Raw genomic sequence first — 11,017 nt, 5'->3', positions numbered from 1 at the left:
GCCCCTAGCAGCCGATTCAGAGGCGTGTCTACCAGCGTTCATTTGGTGACGTGCCAATTGAATTCCTTCTGATAGCACTATTTTAGCTAGCGACTTTTGCTCGTCAGGTAAGTCACTCAGGTAAGTAGACATCTTTTCCCATAAAAATAGATGATAGGCTGACATTATTGCTTGATAGTTTCCAATTCGGAATCCAAGTGCCTCTGCAGAGTATGTTTTCCTGCTAAGAACATCTATACGTTTGCTGTCTTTATCAGACGGTGAGGAATGGCTGCCCAAACGTTTATTTTGAGACTCGGCTACAATCACTGATGAAGGAGCTGGATGAGAAAACAAAAACTCACATCCTGAAGGAAGGACCTTGTACATGCTGTCTACTTTCCTAGATGTAGATGGGGTGGTGGAAGGACTCTCCCAAACTTTTTTGGCCATGTCCATAAAGTCCTCCAGCACTGGAAAGGCTGTAGATGTGGAGGCTTGGGAAAAAAGAGGAGATAAAATTGTTTCTTTTGGCCTAGGAACAAGAGACTTGGCATCGAGTCCCAAAGCTTTAGCTGCTCTGGTCATTTGTTCTGAAAATTTAGAAATTTCTTCCCCAGAGGGGCCAGGCAGCTGGTCACCAGTAGATAGATCTGGTGTAGACTCAGATGGCTCATCCAAACCTAATTCAGAGCGAAGTGACTGTGCATCCTGCTCAGATTCCAGATTGAGCTGCAACTGCTGATCCAAGGGAGGTACAGCCTCTTGTGTAGCTAAAGGCTGCATTTGGTCACCAGACCAGAATGGAAACTGTTGGGGTTGTTGAAAATGCGGACCCCACTGCTGGTAGGGGTATCCTTGCCAGGGAGCTGCTTGAATTGGCCAATACCACTGGGGGGGCCACCACTGAGACATTGGAGGCATAGCCTGTTGCTGTGATCCCATGGAACCAGTAGGTGGAACCGGTTGATCATGGTGAGATGAATGAGAAGAGCCCTGGAACTCTTTTAAAAACAGATCAGGCAGGTCAACCTCCGAATCCGATGACTCTTTCTCAAAATGAGGGGAGGGGGTACTAAGAGGAGGCGGGGTACGATCGTCCTGCCTAGTAATCGGATCGGTAGAACTCTTGGAACCGGATGCCTTCGGTTCCTTTGATTTTTTTGTTAAGTGCTTGGTCTTAGCTCGCGCCTTCTTTGGGAGTGGTTCCGAAGCGCTCCTAGCTCTCTCTGTGGTAGGTGAACGGGGGCGGGACCTAGGAGCGGGTGCGGGGGTCGGATCCGAGCGCATGGAACCGATTGATTCAGAACGTACTGAATGGTCTCGCTTGGCCGATGACTTCGAGGCCGGCATTTGAGATCCAGATAGAACCTTTTCATAAAGCCAAGCTTTCAACCGGGAGGCCCTGTCAGCACGGGCCTTCAGTGTGAACTGCAAACAAATCTTGCAGGCAGTCACATGGTGGGACTCACCCAGGCAGAACACGCAGAGCAAATGTTCATCTGTTTTAGTCATTTTAGTGTCGCACTGCAGACACTTTTTGAACAGAGCTGCCTGCGCCATTACCGTAATGTTCATTTTTTATTTTAGATGAGAGAAAAAACGAGAAGCTGCAAGAAGAACGTCCTTCCTTCCCGGCGGCAAAGAACGAACTGGGTAGGGGGCGCCGTGACGCCGCGTCATAGGGCGGGAAGGCGGACGCATGCGCACTGGCGTACGGCGCCCTCTATCGGATTTTAAGAAGGTAAAAAAATCCTTTCCGAGGTTGGCCTGCGCAAGCGCAGTCCCAATGTGGGGCTGCACAGAAGACCGCAGACGAACTGGGCATTAAATACTTCAATCTTTGGTCACAGATATAGGTTCCTACCCCTAGCGCAAAAAAACATTTTTTAGTAAAATTGCACTTCTACACATGTGAATGTTACACATTTACCCAGATCTTTCCTAGGACCAGGTACAATTATTAATAACATAAAATGCATGTGAGACAGCTGACAGTTTGCAGAAAAATCTGAAATTGCAAAATAAAATAAAACTGGAGGTTAAAACCTACCAAAATAATAGAAGCAGCACCTGTAGCTTTAAGAACTGAATGCCCTCAAAGGCTATGGCTAGGCAACCACAATAAGTATTTCCAGCCTTTGAGCCTCGGTTTCTGTCTAAAAGGCAGGAGTGGGGGCAAGGTCTTTTCCCGGGCTAGTCTGGTCCTTTAGGTAGGACAAACTAATCAGGGCCAGGCCTGCAGAAACCACCAGGCAGCCTGCTACCACACAGTTTGCCTGAGTCACCAGAATGGCCTACTTGTAGGGTCTCCAACCTCCAGGTAGTAGCAGGAGATGTCCTGCTATTACAAGTGATCTCCAGCCTATAGAGATCAGTTCACCTGGAGAAAATAGCCGCTTTGGCAATTGGACTCTATGGCATTGAAGTCCCTCCCCTCCCCAAACCCCGCCCTCCTCAGGCTCCACCCCCAAAACCTCCCACTGGCGGTAAAGAGGGACCTGGCAGCCCTACCTGCTTGATAGTGTTCAACACCAACTCCCCCCCCACACACACACACAAATGCTAATGTTGTGTAGTGGTTAGTGTTTCACACGAGGATTTGAGAGACTTGGGTTCAAATCACCACTCTTATGTGGAAGTTCACTGCGTGACCTTGGGCCAGTTCCTCATTGTCAGCTTAACTTACTTTACAGAGTTTTTAGGTTGGAATGGAAGAGAAGAGAATGATCTAAGCTGCTTTGGGCCCCCATTGTGGAGAAGGGTAGGGTATAAATGAAATGATCAGAGCTGAAAATGAGAACCTAGGGTTGCCAACCTCCAGGTTGTGGCTGAAGATATCGAGCTATTACAACTGATCTCCAGGCAACAGAGATCAGTTCACCTGGAGAATATGGCTGCTTTGGAAGGTGGACTGTAAGGAATTATACCCCATTGAAGTCCCTCTCCTCCTCAAACCTCACCCTCCCAGGCTTCACCCCCAAATCTCCAGGTATTTCCCAACCTGGAGCCTGAAACCCTATCATAAACAGATATAATGTAGATTGTTGGTGGGTGGGAAATAGAGAAGGAATTGTGGAAAGGTGACGATAAGGGGGTTGCCAGGAGGAGGGAAAATGGAAATGGTGTGGGGAATGGGATACAGAGGAAAATGTGTCCCTACAATACCAGAACCAGGCAACTGGGCCACACTTTTCCTGAGTACAGGCTACCAGGGGGAGGGAAGAAGGGAAAGCTGAAGACGGGGGAAGAGATAAAGGTAGGTTGGGTGGGAAGGGGGGAAGGCAGCAGGAAAAGGGGAGAGGCTAAGGGGGCTTTCTGTGAAGAGAAAGGGGAAATACTAGGGGGAGAAAAGGAGGTGCCCCCCACAACTCTTTGTGGGTTCCCATTTGTCAATATCTACTGGCTAAGAGGATCCACCACAAACAAAGGAAATACACCACAGTAGCATCACTGGAAACAAACAACAGCACATTTGATAAATGGAGCATTGACCCTCAGAAGCTCATACCCCACAAAATCTTGTTGGTCTCTAAGGTGCTACTGGACTGGAATTTAGCTACTCTACTGAAACTCTACTGAATTTAGCTATTCCAATGCAGCTACTCTCTGAAATAACAAGGGAGGGACCTGTTACCCTTCAGGGAAGCATCTGGCTTACCACAATTGGAAACAAGGTACTTTACTAGACAGAGTTGTCAACTGATAAAGGAAGAACATAAGAAGAGCCCTGCTGGATCAGACCAAAGGCCCGTCTAGTCCAGCAGCCTGTTCACACAGTAGCCAACCAGTTGCCTCTAGGAAGCCCACAAGCAATACGACTGCAGCACCATCCTACCTGTGCTCCCCAGTAATTGATTTTAAGGGGTATACTGTCTCAGGTACTGGAAAGAGTCAATACCCATCATGACTAGTAGCCATTGTTATTCCAGAGATCTCTACGAATTTGTCCACTGCCTCTTTTAAAGCCTTCTAGTTTGGTGGCCATGATGACATCCATAAATTAACTGTACTGTTGTGTCAGGAAATCTTCCTTCTGTTTGTTCTAAATTTGCCACCCTTCAGATTCAGTGGATGATCCCAGGTTCTAGCATTATGGGAGAGGAAGGACTCCTCAAGCATATTTGATTTACTTTTTCTGTCTCTTGCTTGTCATTAGTGCTGGTGGAAAGGTATCAATGCTTGTACAAATGAGCACAGAAGGACTTCCTCTTTAGACCTCTGTCTCCCCCTCCCTCTTAACCATGGGTCTCCTTATCAGCCAGAGAACCTATTTTCTCCACCAATCTCCATCCTTCTTTAAACTCACCTACTCCTGGAAACTTCTACATCGCATTTCACCGGGGACTAAAGAAAGGCCAGACACACACACACACACACAAATCTTGCAGAGACAATATCCCTGAAGAGTGGAATCAGGTGGGCTGAGAAGGCCCCTCCCATTAATGGGCTTCTAGAAATGCAGGCTCCGACCATTTAACCCTTTCCAGCCTCTCTCAGGAAAATGGCAGAAGATGAACAAGGACCACCTGTGGAGCAGTGGACTCTGGTGTGGAAAACCAGGTTTGATTCCCCACTCCTTCACATGAGCAGAGGACACTAATCTGATGAACTGGATTTGTTTCCCCACTCCTGCACTTGAAGCCAGCTGGGTGACCTTGGGCTAGTCACAGCTCTCTTAGAGCTCTCTCCATCCCACCTACCTCACAGGGTGTCTGTTGTGGGGAGGGGAAGGGAAGTTGATTGTAAGCCAGTTTGATTCTTCCTTAAATAGTAGAGAAAGTCGGCATATAAAAACCAACTCTTCTTCTTTGAGCAGAAAAGTTAGGTTACCACCTTACTCTCACCCTCTTCTCTGCTTTTATATGGCAGGCAAACATTCAGTACTTGCAGCATCTTTCTTCATAGCCTCTCTCTGAGGAGAGAAGCTGCACCAGTTGAATTTCCATTTCCCATAGTTCAGAACCTCAGACCCACCTCCAACACTTTAGCACTGATGCTGAATTGGTAGAGGTGCTGAAACCCCTTCTGGTGCCAACTGTGCCCTCCAAGTCTGCATCTCTGTGATATGGAGTTTCCAATTTAACAGAGAGAGAGAGTCTTACACATGCTCAGAGAACACTCTTTTCTACGTCATGGCATATTTCAGGGAGATGAATCATGACAATGAAATGGGTTTGGGGGTTCAACTGTGACCAGGCAAAACTGACTAGGGAAAACTCCCAGCCTCACTTGCTCTTCTGCATTTGCTGCAGCTGGATGTGAGGAAATTAGGAGGCAAAGCTTTTTTACACCATAGCTAACCCAACAGGCATATATGATAGTCCCTCATCAATGCTTACTTGCTAATATACAACCAGCATGATGCTATTAAAGTGGAAGGGGAGGGGTGGTTGAAAAATTGGCAATCTGAGCCGTGGTTCCCAGTGTCCCACACAAAGGGACCATCAGATAAGCTCCAGTAGGCTCTCAAAAGCAGTTTATGGTTTGACATAATATTTCTCAGGGATAGAAATTCTAGCAATAAGCAAACAGAGGTCAGTGTTCTATAGAACTTCTAAAGTATTCCCACCCCCACACACCCCAAAAAAATTCCACAAAAAATCAGTTGAGTTTCAAGATCTTCTATATTGGAGTAACCCACTCTTATGCCATCGGAAGGATTTCACTGGAGCAAGTTGGATCTTGGGTTAGACTCCTAAAGGTAGCTCCTGTCAGGCAAGAAAGTAAAGTTGTACCCCATTAGGAGCACCCAACGCTATGCCTTTGCATAGTGCACACTATGCTATTTGGCTGAGTCCTGGCTTTGCTCTTGTGGAGACCCAGTTTGTGTGAATGGGTTGCCATGGAAATACCTGGAGATTTTGGGGTTGGAGCATGAGGAGGGTTTCTTAAAGAACACAAGTGCTGCATTGTTGATCTTCTAACCACTATAGCCCTCTGAAGATTTAATGTGCTGAGAGATCGCCCACCATGCATACATACCTTCAGTAAACCCAGCATCTATGATTGCCATTTCCTGTGAATGAGTGGCTTTTCCCTGCATATACAGCTTCTGTACACGTCAGCCAGTACAGAAATGCTGTAAACGCATGGAAAATCCATGATCCATAAAGGAACCGGTACTGTGCTTATCAGGCTTGTTGTGGGTGTGACATTCTCCTGATGCACATGGACTAGGGTTCCCAGGTCCCTCTTCCCCACAGGCGGAAGGTTTTTGCGGCAGAGCCTGAGGAGGGCGGGGCTTGGGGAGGAGAAGGACTTCAATCCCATAGAGTCCAATTGCCAAAGCAGCCATTTTCTCCAGGTGAACTAACGTTCATTGGCTGGAGATCATCTCAAATAGCAGGAGATCTCCAGCTGGTACCTGGAGGTTGGCAACCATAACATGGACATAAGGTCTGAAGAGGTTTTCTGTGGAGCTGGGTGCTTAAATAGGCCTCCCTATCAGCAGAGTGAAACACAGAAAATGTTAAAACCATCCTCCCCCCCCACACACACACACAAACATACACGCGAAGGTCCCAGAAGAGATCTATGAACTCAAAGGCCAGTTCACCCATCTTCTCTTCCTGGCAAATTAATAGAAACTGCTATTCACACACACAAAAAAAACCTTTATTGGCATAAACATTGAGAAAACAATTACAAAAACGTCAGGAGTCAAGAGAAAAACTGCTATTCAAAATAGAATTATTAAGCATAGAGGAACAAAGCCTGCTGCGTAGAAATTAACTGTGTTTCTTTGAAGGAAAAGCCTGCCTCACTCAGCTTTTTGGAGTTCTAAGGAATGGTTAACCAGTTTAATGGATAAGGGTGTTGCACTGGACATTATACAGCTTTTAAAGGCCCAGCGAGAGCATAAATGATCTTATGAGTCAGGTCTGAGTTCCCTGGACCTGACTGTAATATCATCAGCCGACCTCTCAGTGGCCTGACTTTAAAAAATCATCTTTTGCAGTTTGGCTTTTATAAAATACCTCATCAGAGACACCTGAGGAAGCCATGGGATAAGAGAAGAGGTCCTTCTATAAATTAAAATAAATAAAAAGCAGAAAGAGAGAGCAGGAATAAATGGACAATCCCCTCAGGGAAGGAAGTGGAATCCCCCAAGGATCCATACTGGGAACAGTCCTATTGAATTTGTTCAATAAATATCTGGATTTGGCGATGAGCAGGATAGTGGAAAAAATTGTGAAGGGTATAAACTTACTCAGGATGGAGAAAACCTAGAAGAGATCCAGGAGGATCTCTCTTAAGTTGGGTGAGCAGCTGCCTTCAGCGCCTCAGAATGAGCTTTGTCTTGGGTCCCCTTCTCGCCCCAGGAGGCAGCCAAGAAAGGCAAGGACCACTCTCCTCCACGAACATTTTCATCTCACCATCCTCAGAAGGAAAAAAGGACAGCAAACAACCCCTCAGAATTAAAATCATTTATTTAACTTTAAAAACAATGGGTCTTTTATTGAGTTTGAAGAACATATCTCCTCCCAGTGTCCAACACTGAACTGGAACCCACCTCCATTGTGTTCCCTTGTATAAAGCATGCAATGTGACAACCCAAAAGCAGAAGGCTTTGTGAAGATATTTCACACAGAAAATCTCATTAAGAAGGGTAAAACAACATTTTTCCTGAAGTCTCAGGTAATGCACCACCATTTCTGAAAAGCATAGTTTAAGAATGGATTCTGTAAACTCAATGGAAGCTACTTCAGCAAACACATCCAGATGCCTTAAATGTCTTAAACATTCTGATTGAAAGCCGTATACTGGCAAAGAAACCAGCCATCTTTCTGTATGGATTTTCTAATGAAGAATCACAGGGCACTATCTTTATTTACTACAAAAGCACCATTTATCACATAATCAAGAAGATGAGAACAGGCAAACTACTTAAATACTGTGGATGTGGATAATTCTCATTCACAGGTTTCCTCGTTGTTACTCTTTGGTATGGATTTTGCTATGGCATCGAAGGTTTCCTTTCTGGCCGAAGCTTCTCCCACACTCAGAGCATTTGTATGGTTTTTCTCCTGTGTAGTTTTGTGTTTTTGAATACCTGAACTAGTATTAAAACATTTCCCACAATACAAGCATTTGAATGGCTTCTCTCCTGTGTGGGATTGCTCATGTGTTAAAATGCTGTAACTGATAGTAAAACATTACCAACAATATGAACATTTATGTGGCTTCTCTCCCGTGCGTATTCGTTTATACGCTGAAAGATTGTAACTGGTAGTAAAACATGTCCCACAATATGAACATTTCTATGGCTTCTCTCCTGGGTGGGTTCATTCATGATTTTAAAGATTTGAACTGTCACTAAAACATTTCCCACAATATGAGCATTTCTATGGCTTCTCTCCTGTGTGGATTCGTTCATGTGTTGAAAGGTTTGAACTGTCACTAAAACCTTTCCCACAATATGAGCATTTATATGGCTTCTCTCCTGTGTGGATTCGTTCATGTGTTGAAAGGTGTGACTTGTCACTAAAACATTTCCCACAATATGAGCATTTATATGGCTTCTCTCCTGTGTGGATTCGTTCATGTGTTGAAAGGTGTGACTTGTCACTAAAACATTTCCCACAATATGAGCATTTATATGGCTTCTCTCCTGGGTGGGATCGGTTATGTTTTGAAAGGCTGGAGCTGGTACTAAAACATTTCCCACAATATGAGCATTTGTATGGTTTCTCTCTTGTGTGGGTTCGTTCATGTGTTGAAAGGTCTGAACGAGTATTAAAACCTTTCCCACAATATGAGCATTTGTATGGCTTCTCACCTGTGTGGATTCGTTCATGTGTTGAAAGGTTTGAACTGTCACTAAAACATTTCCCACAATATGAGCATTTATATGGCTTCTCTCCTGTGTGGATTCGTTCATGTGTTGAAAGGTGTGACTTGTCACTAAAACATTTCCCACAATATGAGCATTTATATGGCTTCTCTCCTGTGTGGGATCGGTTATGTTTTGAAAGGCTGGAGCTGGTACGAAAACATTTCCCACAATATGAGCATTTGTATGGTTTTTCTCCTGTGTGGGTTCGTTCATGTGCTGAAAGGTCTGAACAAGTATTAAAACCTTTCCCACAATATGAGCATTTGTATGGCTTCTCTCCTGTGTGGGTTCGTTCGTGTCTTGAAAGGTTTGAACTGTCACTAAAACATTTCCCACAATATGAGCATTGATATGGCTTCTCTCCTGTTTGGAATCGTTTGTGTCTTGAAAGGGAGGAACTAATACTTCTGCTACCATCTGGGCATATGGAAGTTTTCTTCTTTCTCTGAGCTGGCAGAAAATCAGAGTTCTCCACCAGCTTTTCACTATGTTCTCTATCCTGCATTTCCCTCAAAAAGGAGGTTCCTTCACCAAAACTTTGGTCAGCTTCTCTTCTCACTGGATCATGTTGGGCACATGTTTCCAGATCCTGCTGACTTGCCTCTTGAATCTCTGCTGCCTGGAAAGGCATCCGTTTTCCACCCATAGATGAACCAGTGAGACCACTTTTCTCAGATCCGCCCCACTGAACAATCTCCATCTCTCGCATACTTGCTTGTCCAACAGCTCCTTGGGGGAGAATACAGGAGAAATAGCAATTTTAATAAGAAGAACATAAGAAAGGCTGTATCAGACCAAGGCCCATCAAGTCCAGCAATCTGTTCACACAATGTCCAACCAGGTGTCTCGAGGAAGCCCACAAACAAGACGACTGTAGCAGCATTGTCCTACCTGTGATCCAAATAACCTAATATAATAGACATGATCCTCTGACACTAGGTATGCATCATGACTATAGCATGCATCATGACTAGTATCCATTTTCACTAGTAGTCATGAATATCCCTCTCCTCTATGAACATGCCCACTCCCCTCTTAAAGCCTTCCAAGTTGGCAGCCATCACCACATTCTAGGGCAGGGAGTTCCACAATTTAAATGCATTGTGTGAAGAACTACTTCCTTTTATGTGTTGAATCTCTCACTCTCCAGCTTCAGCAGATGACCCCATATTCTAGTATTATGGGAGAGGGAGAAAAGCTTCTCCCTGTCCAGTTACTCCATACCAGCCATAACTTTATAGACCTCTATCATTTCTCCCCTTAACTACCTTATTTCCAAGCTAAGCAGCCCTAAGCATTTTAACCGCTCCTCCTAAGGCAGTTGCTCTAGTCTCCTGATGATCTTGGTTGCTCTTTTCTGTCCCATCTTATGTTCTTACTCTCGTTTGATTGGCACATTCATGGTTTCTGCTGCACATGAATCTTGACCTAGAAAGCCAGCTTCTCCTCTTGTTCAATTAGCATGTTCAGAATTTCTGCGGCACACGAATCTTTACCAAACCAGCCACCTTCTTCATCACTCTCATGTTTGACTTGCACATTTGTGGTTTCTGTTGCACATGAATCTTGACCTAGAAAGCCAGCTTCTCCTCTTGTTCAATTTGCACGTTCAGGATTTCTGCGGCACACGAATCTTTACCAAACCAGCCACCTTCAACATCACCCTCTTGCTTGACTTGCACAATCATCTCTGCTTTTAGGGTTGCCAGCCTCCAGTTGGTGGCTGGAAATCCCCCACTATCGCTACTGATCGCCAGGCAACAGACATCAGTTCACCTGGAGAAAATGGCCTCTTTGGAAGGTGGACTCTATGGCTTTATACTCCATTGATGTCCCTCCCCAAACCACACCCTCTTCAGGTTCCACCACCAAAACCTCGATGAAATCCCCAACTTGGCACTGGCGACCCTCCACGCTTTACATGGGGGGAATGAGACACCTCCCATATTTTATTACGTGCAGTTTCAGTTGCATACCCATATCTGCTGCCTTGTGACAAATAATCTACCCAAATATCACTATACATTGGATCGCTGTCAAACGTATGCAATGAATAACCCACCAAGAGCTCAATATGTCTTTCTTTTATGCCATGGTGGGCTTTTCAGTCATTTGACAATTTGCAATGTGCCTTCCTCCTGATTTCATGCATATTTGCAAGTGGATCATCAGCTGTGTAGCCTTCCTCTCTATATTAGT

The 11,017-nt window shown here is 45.0% G+C and overlaps 1 protein-coding gene across 1 annotated transcript; it reads right to left on the bottom strand.

The window, feature by feature from the left end:
• Window positions 1-7,234: 7,234 nt before the first annotated feature.
• On the bottom strand, window positions 7,235-9,323 carry LOC130493880 (zinc finger protein ZFP2-like). The gene is made up of 2 exons (XM_056867503.1): window positions 8,735-9,323; window positions 7,235-7,353 (listed from the first exon to the last, which is right to left on the bottom strand). Exons 1-2 carry the CDS (start codon window positions 9,321-9,323, stop codon window positions 7,235-7,237), a joined length of 708 nt encoding a protein of 235 aa, XP_056723481.1.
• Between the last annotated feature and the right edge of the window lie 1,694 nt (window positions 9,324-11,017).

Source organism: Euleptes europaea, chromosome 1 (genome assembly GCF_029931775.1).
Source record: "Euleptes europaea isolate rEulEur1 chromosome 1, rEulEur1.hap1, whole genome shotgun sequence".
Taxonomy (NCBI): domain Eukaryota; kingdom Metazoa; phylum Chordata; class Lepidosauria; order Squamata; family Sphaerodactylidae; genus Euleptes; species Euleptes europaea.
This window is presented reverse-complemented; position numbering and strand designations above follow the sequence as displayed.